General features: G+C 43.9%; 1 protein-coding gene across 1 annotated transcript in view; it reads left to right on the forward strand.

Moving 5' to 3' along the window:
• The window catches only part of AR (androgen receptor), a 150,543-nt gene that overhangs the window by 75,073 nt on the left and 50,497 nt on the right, over positions 1-24,973 (forward strand). Inside the window, exon 3 of the mRNA XM_026684905.2 lies at positions 17,778-17,894. Within this exon, the coding sequence (XP_026540690.1) occupies positions 17,778-17,894 (117 nt within the window). The remainder of the gene's footprint in view (positions 1-17,777; positions 17,895-24,973) is intronic.

Below are 24,973 nucleotides of genomic sequence, written 5' to 3' on the forward strand. Positions count from 1 at the left end.
GTGGTCCGCGAGAAAATTTAGGTGGTCTTGCAGAGAAATGTTATCCCCAAAGCAATTAATCCAGACTGCACGGGAACACAAGGCTGCGCCACCCACGTGGTCTGCGGGAACACAAGGCTTGCATCACTTGCATTGCAAACAACATGACGTAGTGAGTGGAGGGGGAAAGGACGGAAGGGGGGAACTTGCTCCCCTTACCACACGCACCTCGCCTGGCCACCAGGCTGCTTCTTTCCACTTCTTTGTTCTGCTTTTGGCTACACGCAAGGAAAGCAGCAAAAGTCTTTCTTTCTCTCCCCCAAACTTCACCAGAAATGAGTCTTTGGGACCCTGCAAGGCATCCTGCACCAAGAGGCTGCGCCGGCAAAGACTTATTTCTGGCAGAGTTTGGGGGAGAGAAAGAAAGACTTCTGCTGCTTTCCTTGCATGAAGCCAAGTCTCTCTCTCTCTCTCTCTCTCTCTCTCTCTCCCCCTCCCCGAGAACGGAGCTGGAGACAGTATCCTGCAATCCCAAATAAAGAATGATTGATCAGTAGGAAAATGGGGTGGGGAATTTTCCTGCAGACTTTTTGGGGGATTTTCCCAGGGTCTCTGGTCCACGGGATTTAAAATTATGAGTTTGGTGGTCCCTGAGGTCCAAAAGGTTGGCGAGCCCTGCACTAGGGAGCTATCAGGAGTCCGAACGCTGGACACTTCCTTGCTATCTTTTCTCTTTAGTGGACCGACTCTTTCCTTGAATTTTTGTGGTTATTTATATATTGAAACTTTTTTTTATTATCCTTGACTTTCTCTTTGTTCATTCTGACCCTCAACTTATCTGAATCTTTGCAGATTCAGAGTATTTGCTGATATACTGCCTTAGTTATGTGTCCCTCTTTCCATTTTTTGTACTTGTCCTTTTTTGTCTTTCAGTTTATCAGAGAGTTTTGTGCAACCGTGCTGGTTTCTTCTTTGATTTCTTGTTTTTCTTTTTCAGTGGTATAGTGCTGGACTAGGCTTTTATTATCATATTTTTCAGTTTCCCAAGCTTCTTGAGTGGCTTTTTCCCTTTAGGATTTTCATCCATGGAATCTTTCCCAGGCTATCTCTGAATTTGTTAAAATCAGCTCTTTTGAAATTTAAGAGACTGGTTGGATTATATTCTATAGCTTGTGTTTGCATTATATTGAATTCCAATATGACATGGTCACTCTTGGCCCAAAGTTCTGGCAATCAACGTACCATCTTAACAAACCTACCATGCCAAAAAGAAAATCCAATGTCAAACCACAACCTAAAGAGAAGATAATCCCCACCAATGAACCACAAGACTCCTACACATGCCTTAAATGCTACAAAAATCTAAAGGATAATGAAAACTCCATCAAATGTTCTCTGTGTAAAAAATACGCTCATCATGACTGCTTGGGATTACCTGAGCAAATGATTCAATACCTAGAATCATCCAATGAGTTTCCATATCTCTGCAAATCATGCAGACCCAAACTGGATCTGTCTGAAAGAGTTGATACCATCGAAACCATTGAAACATCCCTTAACACCATAGTAGCATCCCTGGACGCCGTAAAAGAAAGAATATCCAACCTTGAAAAAAAGGACACAACACAAAAACCTGAACATCCAATAGCTACAAACCACATCTCTACCCAACAACCACAACCCAATCCAAAACCCAATCCACAAATAAACACAACCCAGACAAATATTGATATCCCAATCCTCATCAGAGAAGCCGTTGAGCGTGAACAGAAACGTCCAAACGCCATCTTATTTGGTCTAGAGAACATCAATGACAATGATGACATCACAACTGTCCGAAACATCTCCGCTGATGAAATACTTGACATTTCCCGCATTGGCCGAGAGCTCAAAAACAGAGAGGGCTCTGTGGCCCCATGCTTGTGCAGGGTCATTTGCAAAAATGAATCAAGCAAACGTAAATTCATTTACACTATAAATTCACTCGCCAAAACCAACACCAACCATAAGAACCTCCGTTGTCGCCCTGACCTAACCATACAGCAACGTGCCCGCTCCCGTGTACTCCGCACTGAACTCAAAAACGTCTAGACAATGGAGAGAAGGACCTGTACATTGACTACCATGCTGACTGTATCAAAAGTAAGCCACACAACCCGCAACTCAGCTTTAACCCTCAACCACAACCCTACCTCAACCGATCCACCATCACCCAAGACTAGGCATGCACGCCCTAACTACCTCAATTCCAACTACTACTGGCCTTAAATGCAAACTACTCAATGCAAGAAGCCTCGTGAATAAAATACCTGAATTTTTCCTCCTACTAAATATGGCTAAATTCGACATTATATTTGTCTGTGAAACATGGCTCAACACATCTCTCCCTGACTCCATTACCACAGTAAGGGACTATCATGTTTACCGATCAGATCGTGAAATTCGTAGAGGAGGTGGTGTTGCTATCTTCTATAAAAAGTCCTTACATCTAAAAATATCCAAGTTACCCAGGAGCTTGCTCTTCCTGAGACCATCATCTGTGAACTATCCTTAAATATCACAATTCGATTCTTACTATGTTACAGAGCACCTGATTATGACATCGAACATGTAAACAAGCTAAATACATTACTAACATGGGCTGCATCCTGCCCATACCCTTTTATCTTTCTTGGTGATTTCAATCTACCTCATATTGACTGGACCCTAAATGAATGTACAACTGAAATCATATACACAACTTTCTACAATGCTATTACAAATCTGGGACTGGAACAACTAGTAACCAACAACACTAGACTAAACAACTGCCTCGATCTCATCTTCTGCAATAGTTTGAATTTAATTTACGGAATACAAACTAAAGAACCCTTTTCCAGCAGTGACCACAATATGATTGACTTTTGTCTCAACATACGCCCACACAAAAATCACCACAATGATGTAATCCCCAATTGTAACTTCAAAAAGGCAACTATGATCTTATAGACAATGATCTCTCATCCCTTGATTGGCAATCTCTATTCACTGGATGCAATACTGTTGAAGACCATTACAACATATTTTTACTTGAAGTCAAAAGAGTCATCAAACTATATGTACCAACAACAACTCCCAAAACAAAACAAAAAGCAGATTACCCATAACAATAAGGAAACTTCAATCCAAAAAGAGATCACTCTGGCGGAAAAACAAATCTGGTCACGTTGCCAATTTCAAAGCCGATACAAAAATTTATGCCACCAGATAAAGACCGAATGCACCAATTATCACATTAAACAAGAGGAAAACCTTCTAAGCACCAATTCCACCGTGCTTTTTACAATTTTGTAAACAACAAACTAAAAGACTCAAGGTCCATCCCACCCTTGATAGGACCTGATGGTAAAGACTGCAACGACGACACCATTAAAGCCAACCTCTTTAACACATTCTTCGCTCAGTATTTGTAAACAGCAATGGATCATGCCCAGTATTTCCTAGCCATACCACAGATAACAACAATGATCTAATACATATCAATTTTACAGAAGACAATGTTGAAAAAGCACTACGCAATCTAAAACCATCTCTATCTATTGGACCGGATGGAATATGTGCCTACTTCTTAAAAAAGCTATCCACTGCCATAGCCAAACCTCTAAGCATAATCTTTGAAAAATCTTTCAGGACCAGCTCCTTGCCTAACCTATGGTCACAAGCCACTGTCATCCCCATCTTCAAAAAGGGAGACCCAATCCTAGTTGAAAATTACAGACCAATCTCCTTATGCTGCGTCACCTGTAAAGTCATGGAATCAATTATTAACCAATCCATCATCCTCCACTTAGAGACAAACAACCTACTCTCCAATAAACAATTTGGTTTCAGAAAAAACTATCCTGTAATCTGCAACTCTTACACTGCAAAAACATATGGACGACACAACTCGACCAGGGCAAAGCAATAGACGCAATCCACATAGACTTCTGTAAAGCCTTTGATTCAGTGGTACACGACAAACTACTCCTAAAAATAAAATCCTATGGTATCTCTGGACAACTGAATAACTGGATAGAAGCATTCCTGGCAAACAGACAACAAATGGTCAAAATTGGGAGCGTCCTATCAAATTCTGTACCTGTCAATAGTGGTGTCCCCCAAGGCAGTGTTCTAGGACCAACTCTCTTCATACTCTACATAAATGACCTCTGTGATCATATTAAGAGCAATTGCGTTCTTTTCGCTGATGATGTAAAGCTGTTCAATACCACAGACAATACTGCTACCCTACAAAAAGATCTTGACTATGTATCAGAATGGTCAAACAAATGGCAACTTCAAATCTCAACAAATAAATGCTCTGTCTTACATATTGGCAAAAAAATCAGAAAATAAAATACAAGCTGAATAGTCAAGATCTTGTTGATGACCCAAGCTCTGTAAAGGACCTTGGAATACTCACCTCTAATGATCTAAGTGCTAGAGCCCACTGCAACTACATAGCCAAAAAGGCATTAAGAGTTGTTAACCTAATCCTACGTAGCTTTTTCTCTGGTAATATCACACTACTAACCAGAGCATACAAAACATTTGCTAGACCAATACTCGAATACAGTTCATCAGTCTGGAACCCACATTACATATCTGATATTAGCACAATTGAGAAAGTCCAGAAATATTTCACAAGAAGAGTTCTCCACTCCTCTACTCGTTGTAGAATACCTTATGCCACCAGACTTGAAATTCTAGAACTAGAAAACCTTGAATTACGCCTGTCTTCGGTCTGATTTAAGCATGGTATATAAAATCATACATTGCAATGTCCTACCTGTCAATGAATACTTCAGCTTCAACCATAACAACACAAGAGCACACAATAGATACAAACTCAAAGTTAACCGCACCAAACTTGATTGCAGGAAATACGACTTCAGCAATAGAGTGGTCAAAGTCTGGAATACTCTACCCGACTCTGTAGTTTCTTCCCCAAACCCCAAAAACTTTAACCTTAGACTGTCTACTATTGACCTCACCCCTTTCCTAAGAGGTCTGTAGGGGGCGTGCATAAGCGCACCAACGTGCCTACCGTCCCTGTCCTATTGTTTCTCTTATTCTTCTTTTATTTTTCTTATATGTACCCATTTCATGTATTCACAACTATGTATACACTTATACTTATTATCTTGTAAACAATTGGCAAATCAAATAAATAAATAAATAAATAAACTTCAATTGCCCCTATCACTTCTTCTCTGTTAAGTAATAATTAGGTCCAGTATAGCTTTTCCTCTAGTTCCCTCCTCTATCTTTTGGATGATCCACAAGCATGGCAAGCAATTCTTATTTTCCAACTGGTGGTTCACAGGCTTAGTTTGCTGGCTGCCTTCATCAGATCAAACATCACAGCTGGAGCTTGTTGTCAAATTGCATTACCTCCTGGATTATAGAATCCTGTGATCAGAGGGGATCTGCTCAGACCTTCCCAGACAAATGGCTATTCAACTTTGACATAGAACTTTCCATGATGAAGCACTCAAGGATCTAAGGCAGGGGTGTCCAACCTTGGCAACTTTAAGACTTGTGGACTTCAACTCCCAGCAAAGCTGGCTGAGGAACTCTGGGAGTTGAAGTCCACAAGTCTTAAAGTTGCCAAGGTTGGACACCCCTGATCTAGGGGTGTTCCACTGTTCGACAGCTTTCACAGTCAAGAAATTACTGCTTATTTCAAGTTTGGATTTCTGTTTCCAGCCATTACTTCCCATCTTGCCCTTAGATGCTAGAGAGAAGAAATAGGCATGGCTGTCATGTCACACCTCAATCGTCTTCCTTTATTTTTTAAAATCTTTTTTATTAGAAGCTTTAATTACAATAATAAAAGATAATACAAACTGAAAAGAAAAATAGAAAGAATAAAAGAGTGAACTGAACTAGCAAGATGACTTACCCGCCCTCATCATTAACTGGCTTTCTTTCATGTTAACGTGCCCAGGCCAATCATGCTTTCATAGCTCTTCTCTGAACTCTTTCCAGGCACCCATCTTCTCACACTAGAGCCAAGCTGATTGCATTGTAGGTGTGGCTAAACAGGGCAGCATTGCATGGTATTATTGCCGCCTGTGATCTTCATGTTACACCATGATTGATGCAGCTCTGTATTGCATTAACTCTTTGGGCAACTGCCACATATTGCTGGCTCAACCTTAATTTCTGGTCTCCCAGAAAGTCCAGGTTCTTTTTACAAGCAATACTGTTGAGCCAGGTACCACTTGCCGTATATACTTGTGCATTTGGTTCTTCTGACCTAAATACAGAACCATACATTTTCCGCTATTGAACCATGCTTTCTTGGATCAGGCCCAATATCTAAATCTATCAGGACACTTCTGAGCCTTAAGCCTGTTTTCTGAGGTGTTAGCAGTCCCCCATGACCACTCTGAGCTCAGCATCCCTTCCATCTAAGTCAGGGTGTCCAACCTTGGCAACTTTAAGACTTGTGGACTTCAACTCCCAGAATTCCTCAGCTGAGGAATTCTGGGAGTTGAAGTCCACAAGTCTTAAAGTTGCCAAGGTTGGACACCCCTGATCTAAGTCATTTAAGACTAGTGAGCCTGGGACTCAGCACTTGGAGATGCTCCCTGAGTTGTCTCTCTCCATATTGACATCATGAATGACCATGCTTGGGACACTTTAGTCACTTTGTCAAAGAATGAAATAAGATTTATTTGGCATGATCTGTTGGTTTCTGGTTGTAACTTTGCTTGCTTCTAGGTGTTTGCAAATCTGTTGCTGTATTATCTTTTCCTACAATCTTCACAGGTATTGATGTTAAAGTGTTGTTTCCTGGATCTGGGGGTTTTTTTCTTCTTCTTCTCCTTTTTGATGAGGATGGGATCCACATCGGTTCTTTTCCAGTGCTTTGGCACTTCCCCTATGCTCCAGGAGCTCCAAGAGATTTTGTTTAGTGGTTCCAAGATCACCACTTCCAGCTCTCCAGAACTAGTGTGTAAACTCCTGGAAAGGTGCTTTCTTACTCGCTGTTTGCCTATTTTGACTTGCTCTCCTATCCTGTCTCCCATGGCGTTGTTTGGACTGTTTTCTCCTTTTGCGTGAAAATAGATGCAAAGAAGGAACTAAGCAGTTCCACAGACACCTTCATTCTGAGCCTTTGCTTTCTGGACTTTAACTTTGCAGATTCACACTATTTGCTGATATTCTATTCTCATTATAAGCTTCTCTTATGAAAGTACCAAATCTCTAAAACGTCTTGTCTTCTCTCTGCCCTTTCAATAGCTGAGTCTGCTTCTTCTCTGGAAGCTGAATCAAGCCTTAAGTCCACAGCTGGAAAATGAGGCTTTTGGGGGCTTGCCATGAGACCATAACCATTTAGTCTCCAAACTATAACCCCAGCTTGGCTTTGGAAACAGAATTACACTCTGCAGCTTTTCTACCAGGTTGCTATTCCTTATTTTTCTTACCATGTGTGGTCCCCGTGCAGAAGCTCCTGTGCCATTCACAACCTCCTGATTCAGCATAAAAGAGATTGATTGTTCCCCCTGGGGAAACAGCTGGCAAAGAGTGCCTGCTCTGGGCTCTTACTGGGCAGCGCCACACTCTTGGCTTCCTTGTAAATCAATAACAATCAATAGTGACTCCCACCTCTAGATGTTCTACTAATAGCTATTTATCCTTTTTTTAAAAAAAACTTGGATTAACAAATCGCACCGATAAGGGGCATCAGGAAAGCTGTGTATTTGTTATGGCTCTTGATGCAGAGAAGACTGCAGTGATGAGTTGCTTGCCAAGTGGAAAGACAATGAATCGTTCAAAAATAAATCTGTATCATCGGCCTGTTGAGAGGGTTTCCAAAGACACAGACCAAAGTAGTGGGAACACTCCAGAGGAAATAAAAGCTTTTCACAGTTTGTGTATTTTGAAAGATCATCAGAGTCTCTCCATCAGTTTAATTCAGAGTGCTTAGTTAGAATGAGTCATCCCTGAAAATAGAAAGCGATCGCTGAAGAAGACGGAGGAGTGTTTCTCCCCATAAATGTAAACTTTCACTTGATTCTCCTCGGCTGCCTTGAGATTTTCTTGCCCAGACATGGACTTTGTGCTTGGAAATCGTGATCCTTGATCCTGGGGTTCTGCTCTTTAACTCAAAATCCTTGGTGGTAAAAGGACCAATGATACAGTATCATATTCTTAATATTTTCATCTGGTTCTATTAAATGAGTAGCAAAGGGCTCTGAGTGCCTTGCCATGCTGGGACCCTATGACCCTCCCCCCCAAAACCCCCTCCTCTTGTCCGTCTTGCTCTTTGGTGCCCTGCCTCTTTCAGTGGAATGTGTCTCCGGGGCCCTCTGGATGGTGCCCTGAAATGCCCCTGAAGGAGGGACTGTGAGTTTGAAGGGGCCCCCCATGGCTATCCGTGTCTTTATCAAGGGAAAACGCAGCGTCCAGAAAACCTCCTTTCCATGGAGCAAAGTTGAGAAAAGGCGATATTGGCAGAATAGTTTGAAAATAGGATTAAGTGAGGGTAGAATAAAGGGTGGGGGAAGAAAGAGTATTTTGGAAAAGAAATCAGAGGAAAATACATCTTCTAAAAATTATCAGATAAATAATAATTTTTTAAAAAAAAATGTTCCCAGAATGTTAAGGTTCCTTTTAGCCTTGGAAAAAACTTTCAGGTTTTTATCTACTACAGTAATTGTTGAAAGGCTTTAAGGGGCATATTTAAAGGTTGTTTTTAAGTCAGATAGTCAAAAATGGAGAGCTAAGTCATGAAGGTCTTCCGTTTGCTCTATAACGGAATATATTGCATGAGCTGAAAGTGTTGGGCACCCAAGTTCTTGATCAACGTGCCCAGATGGCTGAGGTCCATTTGCCCCAGAGAATCCAGGAACATATTGGAGAGAATATCACAGGGAGGAAGGGCTCAGCCTCTTTTCCAAAGCCCTTGAGGGCAAGAACAAGAAGTGATGGATGGCAGATCATTAAGGAGAGATCCAACCTAGAACTAAGAAGAAATTTCTGACAGTGAGAGCACTAAAGTAGCCGAAGGGCTCGCCTTCAGAAGATGTGGATATTCCATCATTGGAGGCTTTGAAGAAGAGACAGGACAGCCACTTGTTTGGAATGGTCTAGGGCAGGGGTGTCCAACCTTGGCAACTTTAAGACTTGTGGACTTCAACTCCCAGAGTTCCTCAGCCAGCTTTGCTGGGAGTTGAAGTCCACAAGTCTTAAAGTTGCCAAGGTTGGACACCCCTGGTCTAGAGTCAAGATAATGCTAAGGATGATATCCTTTAATGGGGTGGAATATAGTTTTGATTTTCATGAGGAAGAGGATGCTGGGTTACTAGTCCGACACCTCTGCAGAGCACCATTGGGGCCTCTGTAACATAACGCTGAATCCTTCGGTATGAGCTTCTAAGCCTGGTGGCGCATTCCTACTCCAGGGAAGAAGTTCAGAGTTTTCACACGACTGGCTGGGACTTCTGCTTTTCTCCCCTTTCTCCTCTACCGTCTCATCCGGGGGGGGGGAAAGCAGCTTTTCAGCTGCTGGCAATGGGGATGGCAGGACCCCGGGATGAAGGCTAAGCGGAAGGGCTGCTGGGAGCTGGTGGTGTAAAAAAGAACTGGGCGGAATTTCACATTAGGGCCCTTGAGCCTCGCGGTGGTTTGTTTTTCCTCAGAAGCAAAGGGTCTTGGGTGTTACCGCGAGTGCTAATAAGGTAAACAACAAGGCTTTGGGCTTGTTTTGTATTTTTTTTTTTAAAACGTGGTCGTTTTGTCAGCCCTGTGGCCCAGCATCAGGCCAGGCCATCCTGAGAGAGGGGGAGCATTATAGTGAGACAAAGAGTCCAATGACTTTTATTCAAGGCTTTGATTACCGGTTGTTGATGTGATTTTGCTAAGGAGGGCCCAAACAAAGAGCACAGTTGTGTAATGCCTGAAGGGTCGTGGGGGGGGGGGTTTGCTTGCTTACTTTGGACTCAGTCGTTGCCTGGGAGACAGCTGCTTGCAACTGACATGAGCCTGGAAAACAGAGGTGGCGTTCCCACCAGAGCTTGGCTCAGGGAGGCCCTGGGCTTGGACTCCAGCTCTCACGGCGGCAAGCCGCAGGCTGCTGAAGGAGACTGCCGCGTGGCTTGGGGGCCACCAGCCACCCCAACCTTGGGAGGAAATCAACATTAGTTGATGGGTGGCAAATCAAAAGCAAGTCATGCCCAGCCCATGGAAGCGTAGTAGGCCTTTCTCTTGCGTTGGTTCGTCAAAGAGGTGCTTTTTAAAATGTGCCTTATTGGAGAGGATGAAAGAGTCGAACCAGTTAAAGGACAGGATTACATTCATCAAAGTGTGTGTGTAAATTGCTTTAAGGCCTAAACGTACCCAGGCATTTTTGGATCCACTCTGCCTATCAGCACAATTTATTCATGCAGGAGGGGCCAGAAGACACGGATCCTCTTGTCATGGGAATTGTTTCTGCCCAGGACTTTAAAGGTGGTGACCATAAAAAAACACAATAAAACAAAACTGCCCGTTTGAGCAATATCTTGGTCAGATTGTTTTAATTGTTCAGTAAAGAATCTGGTCGCAGTTGCTTTCTGCAACCATCTCATCCTGATGCCGAGGCCTTCGGTACACAAAAGGCGTTTAACAGGATTAGCTGGCAAGGAAGATTCTTCCGGGGGGGGGGGGGCTTTGAAAAAAAACGAGCTTTTCCCATAAATTCTTGGAGGAAGCTTCAAAACACTGATTTGTTATGGGGTTAATTCAGGAAAACGTGTCCATTATCAAACAGAAAGGGAAGCGCTAAAGCAAGCAAAGTACACATTTGGATTCAAGCATGCCAGAGTAAAATTTGGATGCAACGTTAAAACAATCTAGTTTTTTGGGCTTGTCATCTCGGCAGGTGCCTGGCCTAAGAAAGCAAGTCCTCTTGAGCCTCATCATCGTCCTTGGATCAAAGACTCCGGAGAAGTTCAGGCCTGTAGGCCAGACTGGGAAATCCCAAAATAAATAGCCTCCATGTTGTTGCCAAGAAAAATGCCAGGTTGTGTACATATTTACCCCAGGCATTCAGCTAAACTCCAGATCTGTTTGCTAAATACTTTTGTTTGATGAAACTCTATGGGAGAAAGTGGGGATGTGAATAACCAAAGTGGATTTCAGCAAAGAGATGGTAGATTAATCTTCAGCTGTTACAATGAATGATGTGATGACGTTGACTTAGCCAGCTTGAAAGGAGCAACTTATCAAACAGAAGTTGCTCTGGGGCAATCGGGTTGATGGGAGTTTTATAATAATGTTGTTTCCCATGCCACAAAGTCAGTGTACTGATAATTGTGGGCTACTTAAAAATAATAATTGCTTAATTAAAACGCTTCTGATGCAATTTTGGTTAAGAAAGACACTCAGCTAAGTCATATCTTTTCAGTCTTGTATCTCAAAATGATTGTTGCAAATGAAAACTTCCACTCTGCTTTGCTTGCACTGCTATTACTGTGCGTCCCCTCGTTTCTGCTATTGGCCCCTCTCTTTTTCCTTCACTTAATTATTTGCTCTCCTGACCCACTTTATTTACCCATCTAATATAGGGAACCTCCCATCTCATGAGCAAATGACTCTGGGCGTCGTACAAGAAAACTAAACAAAGGTTACGTTCATTATCATTAACAAAGATGAAAAGCATTGAAAACTAAAAGAGGGAAATTAGGCAGAGGAACCACTATATCAGTTGGCTGCCCTCTGGGGTCCCCAGGCCTGATAGCATGTCTGTGCCTTAAGGCAGGGGTCCCCAACCACTGGTCCCCGGACCGGTACCGGTCCGTGGAACAATTTCTACCGGGCCACCGGTTTGCTGGGCGCCGCCATCTTGTTTTGATGAAAAAGTGCTTCCGGTGAGCTTTTCCGGGTAGAAAGCGGCGTTTGGGTGCTGAAAGAATCCTCGCGCCTTACTTTCATCGAGGGGGGGGGCGGCTTCGAACAAAACTAAGGCGCAAGGATTCTTTCAGCACCCAAGGCAAGGCGAGCCGAGCGACCGTCCCGAAGCCGTCCCGAAGCCGATCGACACAGGTACAAAGGAGGAGTTGAAGGTGGCGGGGAGAAGCGGGGGACGGCTGGCTGGCCGGTCACTCGGCTCGCCTTGCCATGCATGCTGATGATGCCGGTACCGGGCCGTGGATGATTTTGTGATGCTGGTACCAGGCCGCGGATGATTTTGTGATGCCGGTACCGGGCCGTGGCACAAAAAAGGTTGGGGGCCACTGCCTTAAGGGACCTTCAGGCGCTCAGGAGGCCCCAGGCCCTCCTCCCTTTAGAGGGCAAGAGAATGCACAGTGCAGAGTCACAGCGGAAATGGCCGCCTCCCACCCAGGACTCACCCAATGGAGCTGCTTAGGTGGGGGGACCTGTAACAGGCCCATCCCGTCAGATCTGGTGGGGCGGGCAGCCATGAAATTGGGGAAGGGTGACCCATCCAATCCTTCCGACCCAGGCCGGGTAGGGCTTTAAAGGCCAACGGCAGCTATTTGAGTGGGACCTGGAGAAACATGGGTGCCCAGTAAAGTTTTGGTGCAGAAGTATAACCCGGGCTCTGCCAGAAGCAGATGCAAAGGCTGCTCCTCCTCCTCCTCCTGCTGCTGCTGCTGCATTTTGCCCTCAATGGCTCCAGGTGCTCTTCAAGGGCAGCCCCTCGAACCCCCAACTTTCTTCCTAGACTTTCCCCAATTTTACTTCCTTTCCTCTCATTTATTTCCTTTCTGCTTCTTCCTTTCCCGGGGACGGTCTGTGGCTGTGACGGCGCACCTGTGGGACGCGTGCCAGAAGGGGCACACAGAGCCATCTCTGTCAGTGCCCCGAACAGGTCCCCTGCGCATGCGCACACGCCTCCTGCCACCCAGCTGATTGCTGGGTATCTGCCGCGCATGTGCAGGGAGCAAGGGGCGCGTGGGAGGCACATGCACAGAGGTACAGGTTGTGCACGCGGGGGTCGTGTGCACATGCACAGGGGGGGGGCAGGGGAGGATTGCCCATGCATTGCATTATGGGCGCAGGCACGCGTGTGCACACACACACGCACTTTTGGCATGCGATGACGAAAGGTTGGCCATCAGTGATCTAAGGAGACCCTCCGCCATGCAGGTCACAGTTGTCCCAGAGGTGCTTTTTTTCCAGGAGGCAACTGGACTTTCTGGTTTCTCTTTTTGAGGATGTCTCATTTCTCATCCCAGAAGCTTCTTCCGCTCTGACCAGATGGAGGGAAAGGGAAGGACGGATACTCCTTGCAGGCAGCTGGTCCTTTGCATCTTTTAGAGGGTCCTTGAGGCCACTTGGGGGTTTGTCTGTGTCCTCAGGGTCACCTGAGTGGTGCAAATGGGGGTGGAGCCTTTCTCAGGAAGAGAGAGTTTTAAGCTCGGAAACAATGAGCCAGACTGACAATTCCCCCCATCCTTTTTCCAAGACCCCTGATTCCACCTTACTTATTATCCTCCCCCCCACTTTTTGTGCATCCTTCCCAGCAGCTCCCTTCTCGTTCTTCTTCCTCCCTGATGATTTTCATGAACTTTGTTCCTCCTTCTCCTGCCTCCTGAGGTTGCAGGGCTTTTCATGCTGTCTCCTCCTGGGCCACCTTCATGTTTCTTCTGAGTAGCTCCCGATGAAACCCAACCCTCTTTCTCTCTTTTCTTTAGTGCAACACTTCTGCGTGACTTCAGTCTTTGAACTTGTGGTCTGGGGCAGTGTTTTTTAAATTCTCCTTTCCCAATGATTAAATCATCTCATCGTATCTTTGTTAATTACAGATGGAGATAAGAAGATGCATGCTCTTGTTCTTTTCTTTTTTGTCAGAGGACCAAATGTCCTGGATGCTTAGGTATCTCATCGCTCCCTTTGTCTCGAGCAGCCCTTCCCTTCTCCTCCTCCTCCTCCTTTCCCCAGGAACTTTCCTTGGCATAGAATCTTTGGCTGGTCTCACCTCTTTCACTTTTCCCCCAGGAAACCGTGTTCCTCTCCAAGGGGAAGTGAAGACCTGGCTTAGGATAGGGTACCAAGAGGTACAAGTCCCGTGGCTTGAAGGGTGCAAGCTCTCATAGCAACTAAGGCGCACCATCCAAGGAGAAGGAATCAAAGAAGCAGCCAGAACAGACTACATAGTGACAGAGTTGGAAGGACGCTTGGAGGTCTTCTAGCCCCACCCTCTGTTTGAGCAGGAGACCCTCTACCATTCCGGACAAATGGCTGACCAACCTCGTCTTAAAAGGCTCCAGGGATGGAGCCCTGAGCAGAGGACTTTTCAGAAGCCATGTGTCCAGGAACAAATAAGACCCTTCCCCTCTCTTTTTCTCTGCCCATTTGTTTAATGATGCATCTTTTGGTGTTCTGTCTCTCCTGTCACCACAAGGTGAGAATCCAAATTTCCAAAGGGAAATACTCAAACAGACAGAAACAGAAGCGACAGAGTTAACTTCCCTTGGCTGAATTCGTCCTTGGCAGTTTTCCCAGAAGCTGCCTACCAAGTCCGATAACGAGCAAGGCAATAAATCAGAAGCAACCGTCACACAGAAAAATTCATCCGAACTGCTAGCTCCAAAAGACAATTTGACCCGAACAGGGATTCAGAGCTAAACCGCCTCCTTATATTCCCTGAGGGCCGTGTCAGTCTCTTTTCTTTTTACGTTGTATGTCACGTTTCTGCCTGCATCAGACCAGCATTTCTCGGCTTGATCTTCAGCTAATGACTCCGGCATACTCTCCTGATTATCTGCCAACACCTGAGGCACAATCAGGGAGGAAGTTTCTGGAGAGGAAGACGACTCCGAAACTTCCAACAAAGTAGGCTCAAATCTTAGAGCCAAGTCCTCCTCTTCCTGACTCCCATTTATGTCACTCAACAAGGCAGGCTCAAACCTTAATGCCAGATCTTCCTCATCACTCGAGCCTATGTCTTCTGACAGAGCAGGTTCAAACCTCCGAGTCACAAAATTTTGGCATCTTAAAAAGCCACACATTAATTTCAGTATAAACCTTTGATGACAAAGGCCATTGGCTATTCTCCAAAAACAACTTGGTATTGTACAGATCTCCTTGAGAGAGCGAACTGAGTAACAAACATATTTAATTTCTCTTAAAAGCCTTTTGCCCTAACCTTACAGCAGGAGCAAAGTTGTACTTAATTTTGCATTTTCCCCTGCTACCACCATAGCCAAATAAATGTTGCTGGTTGTGTGGTCAGATCTTCTCTTTACTTCTTACTGAGCTTTAGAAACTGCCTATCTCGGATGTTTTGGGAGAACTTTTAGAAGGCCTGTTTTGGAAGGCTAAATAAATATTTTAATGGACACTGTAATCAGGTGAAATTATTTTGAGTTGTTCTATAATTTGGGTTTTGTTTTGTTTACCATCCAAGATAAATAAATGATAGGAGATATAGAAACATAGCCAAAAAAAAAAACCCTACCCTGGAGAGATTTTCAAGTGGCTGATTGTCAACTGTGTCTCATCATGTTTGCACCATAAACCTTGAGCTCCATAAAGATTCTGTAGTTTGTCTGCAGCAGAAGAGCAGAGCAATGTGGGCATTGTGCTGCAAAGTCCGCTTTTTCCATGTGCTGCAAAGTCAGCTTTTTCCATAACGTAAGAGTAATAATAAGAGCCCGAAAGACCCGGGATCAGCCATCAGCAGTTAGTTCCTCCTCCTTTTTTACATCAAACCTGTCGCTCTCCCGGCAGAGGCCGGATTTAGCCAGACCGGCTGCCAGTGACTCCAAAGTCCAAAAGAGCTCAGAATAAGACTGCACCCCAAGCAGGCTGCAGCTGGTCTAAAGTCTTGGGGGGCATAAAGGGGTCGTTGCCCCCATGAGTCTTACTTGGGAATCATTTGGAAGTGGGGCAGAAGAGGAGTGGAACCTTTTTGCCCCAGTTAGAATTCTAGCAATAGCCTTTTGTTCCAGGGGGCCGATTTAGAGACCTACCATTTAATAGATCGTTGTAGAATGCCACAACCTAGTATACCTTTAATTCAGTTAAGTACATGATACACCTATCTATGAGTTGATAACCCATGGGGCAAAGGATCCGTTGCCATTTTGCAAACAAACCCTAAAACATTCGTTGAAGACAGTGGATCAACCTGGAAAGAGTTCTCAAGTATGGGACCTCACCAGAGGGTAACCAGGGCAGAGGCCAATCTGAACATTACGCCTCATGAGAAAAGGCAAACTATGTTTAACCTGAAGATTGAGAGAACTTGCCACAAATATTTCAAGGGCTGTTTCCCTAGGATGAGGAGCAGGAATATCTGTTTCTGAGCAGAAAGAGAAACACAGGCTTTGGCTGCAAATTCCTTTTGACAGTGCAAACCCTTCCTAGTCCTTTGTCCTAGAGATGGACTGAGTGGCTGCACCTGCTTGGGAATGTTTTCTGATCCATTATCCCTTACATCAAATAGACTAGATGATCTCCAAATACTTTCAAGCCAATATGTACTTACTGCAGGCTTCTTTTCTTTCTTGTTCCCTCAATTGGCTCCTTTGTCCCCCTCATATCCTGTTTGAACTTCCACCCATAGAGGGATGCTGTTATGGCTTTGCTTCCACTTAGCCCTTCTAGTTTTGTCCAGGTTTCTCTGTACCTATTTCCTTCTCTAGCCCTCCATAACTTAAAATATTTTTTAAAAAGTCTGCCACTTTCGTACTATATCCTTTTTTCCAGCCCGAGGCTGCCTTGAATTTTCCAAGAGGCAGATTAGAAGTATGAATACGCTGATGGGTGTATTGGTAAGGCGGTTTCAGAGCTGTGCTTTTCTGAAGTAGTGAAGGTGAAGACAATCAGTGCACTAATAAAAGGACCGGATGCACCTTGTGATTTTGTCCTCCATGTCAGAGTAGGAGAAAGAAAGAGACGGTCACGTGTTAATTCAGAGAACTGGCCGGGCCAGGCCAGCCTAGCCCAGATTTCCTGCTGGCATTTTAAGCTGAGAGTTAAAGGAGAAAGAAACACCTGGATCCTTCCAATTGAGGGGTGGGAGTCGTGGGAAGTGCCCAAAGTTCAGGGCTGCCGTTTTTTGGGCTGCCTCTGTGACCAGGCAAGCTAATGTAACCTTTCCAAAGCTGGTACTATATGCTGACCACTGGCTTCCAGGGCCACCTGGGGGTTTATGAATATTCTGTGTCACCAGCCCAGCCAGATGGATAATGTCACCAAAACGGACAATGGCAGTACTATAGCAGCCTCCCTCGGAAAGGTGGGAGTTAATATTATAGTTAGTCTTCCCCCAAATAAGGCCGATCCTCCGTTCTGATTTTTCCTACCTGAGATTTCAGCGTGAGGATACCTCGATACCTCGGATACCTATTTCAGCCCTTCTGTAGCCCAGCTTGTGGGGTTTGCCCTCTGCTGTGTACAGAGGTGGTGGGGCCTGCTGAGCCCCTTCCTTGAGGCCTAGCAATGAGCCACGCTCTCCCAACAGGAGCAGAGGCGTGTCAGCCCAAATCTCTCGCTTCCAGCCTTTGCTCAGCCGCTGGAAGTCAGCCGGCTTCTGACGGGCCTCTGCCAGAGGGGTCTTTGGGGGCAGGCACATCACATAGGTGCACCTTGTCCAGTATTCCCAGAAATGGTGGGGAGGCACATCACTCGACACTCCAATCCTTTTTGCTTTCCTTGATTAAAACCCCTTCAGTCTGATGCGATTTGTGTATTGATTGATGCATTGGTGTACATGTGTGTTTTTCATTGCAACCAAATCACCCCACCCCACTTGTTCCAGCTTGTTCCTCTGATCTGTTAATGACAAATTTTGCTGTAATTTTTTTTTTAAGGTAAGCAAAAGTACCTCTGTGCCAGCCGAAATGACTGCACCATTGATAAATTCCGAAGGAAAAACTGTCCCTCCTGTCGCCTGAGAAAATGCTACGAAGCAGGGATGACCCTCGGAGGTAAGTCCCGCCACATTTGGCATCTGGTGGGTTCACCAAAATGATGCTCTGCTCTTTGGATGTCCCAGAACCAGTGAAGCCGAAACTCCCACATAATATCACAGGGGAAAGGAGGAAGGTTTATGTCAAGTGTGTATGAGATTAGGCCCATTCACCGATGAGCTCTTGAGACAGTCACAGCTTCTATCAGACGAGTCAGTGAAACAGATCTTCTATGTCTTCATGCAGGAAACAATCCCAGCAGATGAAACTCAAACAAACCTGAGCGTATTACAAAGGCAGGTGTCCGTATTCCCCAGCCAAGGGACAAAAAGTTGCTGGAAGAGACATTGCTTTGAGAAATGAGGAGGCAAAAAAAAAGACTGCCTTTAAGAGTAAACTTGCAGTTAGCAATGGTGAAGACTGGGCAAAATAAGAATAAAGAACACAGCACGCATACCTGTCTATCTTTGTATTTCAATAGTGTCTCCTTGTAAACTTGTTTTCTAAGATAAGCAGTCTCCATTGCTATTTCCTGTGTTCACGCCTCTGTTTATCTTGGCTGCCCTTTTCTCCAAGCTGTCTGATAACCTTCTTGAGGTGTGATGAGAACATATGAAGCCTCTTTGGATGGGCTCAGATCAATATTAGATTAGAATAACTTTATTCTCACGTTGAATATACACTAATCAGCATACACTAAAATGAAGTTTCATTGCATGCAGCTCTCAAAGGATCCCCACCTCTAATATATACTACATAAACATGACTAAATAATTAATACAAAATTATGTATATATTATATGACACAGAGAAACAACACAGTCTAATCTGGATATATACATGTATATGGCGAGAAAAACAAATCTTGCAAGTTTTACCAGACGGATGGCCTAGGGAACAAAGCTGTTCCAGAATCTGGTAGTCCTGCTAGAAATACTTAGAAACCACCTCCCAGAGGGCAGCAACATAAACAGCCCGTGAAGTGGTGGTGGGGTCTCTATCAATGCTTTGAGCTCTAAGCTCACAGCGCTTATAAGCAGTATCCTGAATAACAGGAAGCAAGCTTCCTATAATCTCGGTTGTCCTCACCACTCTCTGTATGGACTTTCTATCTGAGGCTCTGCTGCCACTAAACCAAACGGTGATGCAGTTTGTTCAAATGCTGTCAATCGTGCCTCTGTAAAAAGTGGCCAGGACAGAAGGAGAGAGATGTGCTCTCCTCATCCGACGCAGGAAATGCAGGCACCGGTTTGCAAATGCTTCACTAAGGATGATGTGTGAGGAGACCAGTTCAGATTGTTTGCTGTCTGCACCCCCAGATACCCCTTAATACTGCTCACCACCTCCGGCTGCAGCCTTGCTACTGAGTGGAGTATGACTATGCGCCCTTTCTAAAACCTTGTGTACCTCCAGTATTCTGACCTTGGAGGTCTCCTAGCCAAACTGCCTGCCCAGTGCAGAAGACCTTTTCCATTCTGGATAAATGATTGTCTAAAAATAGTTGTCTATCTCTAAACCAATCTAGAAAAGGCTACATACAAAAAAAGTATGTGGATTTAAAAAGGCTAATTAGACAGCAAGCTATAGAGGAAAAATTTGCTGTGAGGGACCCCTGGACCCAGTACTGCTTTTACCAAACACACCCACACCCCAGAATGTATGGTGGACTATCAACTTAATCTCATGAGTATTTTAAGTTTCACCTGAAGAAGCAATACTGCCCTAGTAAGCAACCTGTACTCCTGGGAAGATCACTTTTTAATAAGTGAATTATTACCCAGTTGAGTGCTGAGCACCCCAGGGTCCAGCCCTATGGTGCTTTGCTTCTGACAGGAGGCCTTTCCCAGATTCAGGGCTACGAAAGGGAGCTTGTTTCAATTACCATAGTGATTGGGCTTTATTGAGTTTATTGTGTTGATAGAGATGCTGACCTCAGCCTCACTTCCCAGCTGTAGAAATGCTGCCTCTCCCAAACTCCTCTGTATGCAATCCTAGGCTTCCATCTTGCCTCACCGATGCCTGGAGGTTAACATAAAACATGGAGTGATGCAACAGTTTTTATTTCTTTTAATTTAATTTAATTAATACCATCTTGTAATCCTTCCTCTTTCAAGGCAGTTGATCTTAACTCTTCCCAGTTCCCCTCTGTTTCTTTAGCATTTACTTTACTCTTGAGTAACTCTAGGCTCTGCCTGGAGGTGCTTAGAGGAGGCCGTATGTTGATTAAATTTAAAATTTTGTTGCTGATTGTGTCCCACATTAGTGCACTTATGATTTCTGAAGCATTTCATAATTTGGGCCATTAGGTGCTGGAGTAAAATTGAGATGAGTTTAGCCAATTTCACTTTGTAGCCTAAGTATTTATTTCATCTATTTATTTTACTTCAGTAGTCTTATATGCCACTTGAGTCATGCCTGATGCAACAGCAACTTACTGACCTCCTAAAACAGTAATAAGATTAAGAACATAAAAGTAGAATAAAATAACACTGTCTCTAATGTATTTCGTCGGTCATATTCTGTGCTCCAAGGAACAACTGTAACACTTCCAGAGAGATTAAAACGATTCCTTCAGCCCAAAGTCTTGCTGGAATAGTCCAGCCGTAATGGAATTGCAAACAGGGACGGGGCCAGCCTGACATTAAGAAGGGGGCAGTGAACGAGAGGCTGCAACCCCAGAAACCCTGCAAGAGATGTTCCCAAACGATGGGATCTAGAGGGAGCCTTCTCTTCCAGGCCTCATTGGATGGGTAGAGACTGTTGGGAGAATGTGATCCCACCGATAATTGGGATCCGACAGGAAGACCTTTCCTCCCTGTAGGAAAGGTCCACCTCATTCATCTATCAGTTTTTTGAGGGTGATAATAAACATATGGATGAGGGCAAGCCAGTAGATAGCATCTTCTTATATTTCAAAAGCGGTTGATAAAAGTTGCTCATCAAAGACTTCTTAATAAGGAGAACAGCCATGGAATGAAAGCAGATGGTTTTGCAGATAAAGACCTGGCTAAAGAATAGGAATCCTGGGATCTCGTCCTAGGACAGGTGCTTTTTAACACATTTATAAGTGATCTGGAATCCGGCATGGCTAATGGAATAGCCAGCTTTGCTAATGACACTAAGTTGTTCAGGGTAGTAATGACAGTAGAGCATCTCTGCGCATTAGAGGTATTGAAATGGCAGGTGCCATTCAATGTGGGCAAGGGTAAAGTGATGTACATTGGTACCCAAAATCTTAAGTGCTCATACAAATTAATAGGATCAACCAACAATGGCTGATGGGGAAAGTGACCTTGGAGCGATGATCGACAGATGAATGGAGGGGCTGGCACAGTCAGCATTTACTGTTAAAAATAAAAGCCAACGGCATGTTGGGAGTAATAAGAAAGCAGAGACGGCAATATCATAATGTTCTTCTATGAATCAGTGGCATGACCAGATCTGGAATATTGTGTGCAGTTCTGGTAGCTGCTCCTTAAAAAGGAGATAATAGAGCTAGCGAAGGTTCAGAGGAGGACAAGTAAGAGGACGAAGGGGTTGGAGCAGCTTCCCTAGGAAGGAGGCGAATGAAAGGAGACGTGATTGAAATATACAGCATTGGACCTGCGGCGGATTAAATGGGCACACAGAAGCTGTTTTTCTCTTTCCCCAAACGCTAGGCCTAGAGGTCCATTCAGTGAAATTGAATCCAGGGAGGATCAGGACAGCCAAGGACCCCCTTTTCCCCCCCACAATGCATAATTAAACTTTGAAATTCACTATTATGAAATGTTGCACTGGCTCCCAGTTTAGCTGGCTTGAAATATGGGTTGGACCAATTTATGGAGATCATTGGGATTAATGATTATTAGTCTTGATGAAATACAACTAATGGAATAGCAGGGAGATTCGTGGCCTCCCTTACACACTTGTTTGAGCACTATGGGAACAACCTGCTGGACTACATCAGTTAAGGGCCTGATTCAGCAACGTCCTGAGGAGAAGGGTGACTGATGAGCCTGCCCACCAGTTGTTGTTGTTTTGTCAAGCATCTCTCCAAAAAACAGTCCATGGGTTAGTGGGGTAGCTGACAGGCTAGGATGAAGGGGCAGGGAACTTTCTCAGTTTGCTAGGTGAACATCTTCTCAGCTCACACGTCCCCTCCCCCACCACTGGACTGGACTGTTCTAGAACACTTTGCTGACTTCAGTCTTCTGGAAAACTGGCAAACCTGTTTCAAAACAGAAGTCCACTGATCTTCTCAAAATAGCCCATATTCAAGGATGGAGTACATTCCAGAGCATTAATGCTGAGCCAGACAGTAGTACTTCAGGAGTGTGTGTGTGTGTGTGTGTGGGTGTTTAGGTTTATTAACCTGTGTAGCTGTTGATACAAACTTATCCAGAGCAAAATGTGAGCAATCTTCACTTAGTAGATGCGACCTATTCAACATGTCAAATTAAGGAATCCCCTTTCCAGTTGATCAGTGTGACCCTCAAATTGTGGGTTATGGAAATCTCTCCCTTTATGAATTAAGGAAATAAAGGCCCTTTTCCGTGATGGAGGAAGTTCTTCACATAGTTGAATCTCATTCATTACTTGAATTCAAGGTTCAGTTGGATTTCTTAATGAGTCTTGTAATATCCTGCAGAAATACCACTGGGTTCTGGGGGTGGGGGGTGGGGGGGTTCATTGTAAATGTTTTAATTGCTTCTTTAGTTTTGTCTTATGTTGTGGTTCAATTAAAAGTCTCCTTTTGCATAGAAAGTAGACTGCAACGCAATCATTTTAAAACTGACATTTGTCAGTTACAAATCCATCTGGTGGTCATACTGTCTATCCCAATTTTTTTTAGCTTACCAAGAAATAGGCTGTAGTCTACTTTGTCAAATGCTTTATTGAAATCCAGGTATGCATTTCACTGGCCCGCTGATTTTGTGAAAGAATGAAATAGGATTTGTTTAGCATGATATGTTTCTGACAAACCTGTGTTGGCTTCTGGAGGACCAATTTATTTCCTTGATTTTTTTTCTTGTTTTTTATATGTTGAAAAAAAACTTTTTTTCTATTATTTTTGACATTTGTTGCTAGTGTTACTTTATTCTGAGCCTCAGATTTCATGATTTCATCTATGCATGTCTGGGCTATTTGTTGATACTCTGCTTTATTTATATGTCCCTCTTTCCATTTCTTTGTATTTATCCTTTTTTTTTTCTTTCAGTTTATCAAAAGATCTTTGCTCAACCATGCTGTTTTTTTCTTTTTCAGTGGTATTGAACTGGCCTTTATAGTCATATTTTTCAGACTTTCCCTAGCTTCTTATTTTCCCCTTTAATATTTACATCCTTGCAATGCTTTGCAGACTTTTTAAAAGTCTAAGACAATGGCTTGATTATATTCTGTTGTTTGTGTTTGCATTATATTGAATTGCAATATGACTTGAACACTCTCCCCCAAAGTTCCAGCAGCTTCAAGCCCCTCTGTCATTTCTTCTCGGGGGTTAGTAAGAATTAGGTCCGCTATAGCTTCTCCTCTTCTTCTCTCCTCTACCTTTTGGGGGACAAAGTTGTCGGCTGGGTTGTTCAGGGACCTGTTCAATCTCTCACTTGATGCAGAGTTTGTTTCCCAGTTGATATCAGGGTAGTTAAAGTCCCTTTGAGAGTTTGTGTACAGGCACCTGAGTCCTGTATGGTGACCCTGGCTAGGCTTCCTATAGCTATTTCTGAGTTTTTCTTCCTTCTTCTCACTCCCTGCCTCGTTGTTTGATTGGTTGTCTTGGGGTTTATGCTTGGGATCAGGTCCTGAAGATCCTAAAGATTGGTTACTCTCCCCCTTTAATTTTAGTTGAAAGCCTTTCCGATCAGTTGAGCCAGTTGTTTCCTGACTATTTTCCTCCCTGTCCTCGTGAGGTACAGCCCATCCTTGCCAGAAGCCCTTCATGTAGGTAATGCAGACCATGGTCTAGTTTTCTTGGCAGCACCAACTCTTAAGCCAGTGGTTCATTTCCAAAATTTATTTATTTTTTATTTATTTATTTATTTATTTTTGTCAATGGCTTACAAGATAATAGGTATAAGTATAAACATAGTTATGAATACATGAAATGGGTACATATAAGAAAAATAAAAAGAAACAATAGGACAGGGACGGTAGGCACGATTGGTGCGCTTATGCATGCCCCCTACAGACACCTCTTAGGAAAGGGGTGAGGTCAAGAGTAGACAGTCTACGGTTAAAGATTTGGGGTTTGGGGAAGAAACCACAGAGTCAGGTAGAGTATTCCAGACATTGACCACTCTGTTGCTGAAGTCGTATGTTAAATTCTTTATTCCCTCATTGGATGTTGACCTTTTGTTAGAAGTTGGAAGAAAAAAAATCACTTGTGCGTCTAACTTTTTAAGTTTCTTGCCTAGCTGCTAATAATTCCTCAGTATTGTTTTCAGGTTCATTGTCATCTGGTTCATCCCTACGTGAAGGAGAAGAAAGAGATAATAATCTGTGAGCTTGATTATTTTAGTAAGCCTGTCAGCCACATCTTTGTTTTTTGCTCCAGAGAAACAACCTTCCTAGACTGAATGTCCAGTCTAACAATGGCTGGTTTTCTTCCCCATAGAGCTGAATCTCCTATCACCAAGACTTGCCTTTTTTTTCCCTCAGGGAGGTCTGGGCTACTTTTCCACCTTTCACAGGAGCACCTGGTGAGGCCTCTTTCCAGATGCCTTCATGCTTCCTTCCAGGGGGAGGCTGTGAAGTCAGTTGCTCAGCTCCAGAGAGGCTGGGCCAGACAGCTGGGCCTTGTACTTGGTTGCTGTTTTCTTCCCATGAGTGACATGCTTCCATCGGTCTTCCTCATGTACCAGGTCATTTCTTTTAGAAATTGTTTGTTCTTTATTATGTTCAATTTGAATATAGTCCTCTTGCTTAGATTGGAGTTTCTCATTTTGTAGGTTGAGTTTCAGAGTGACTAGAGTTGCTACTAGCCACCCTTTCCTTTTACAGGTAAAGAACTTTATTCTTTACAAAAAGATCTGCTCTTTTTTCTCTGCTTCAGAACCCTTCCAAGCCTTTTGTTGCACAGTTCATCATATGAAAGAAGGCTAACAAAAACTTCCACATCT

This window comes from Notechis scutatus, chromosome 10 (assembly GCF_049901735.1).
Source record: "Notechis scutatus isolate UNSWTSFEM ecotype Mainland chromosome 10, rNotScu1.2, whole genome shotgun sequence".
Lineage (NCBI taxonomy): Eukaryota > Metazoa > Chordata > Lepidosauria > Squamata > Elapidae > Notechis > Notechis scutatus.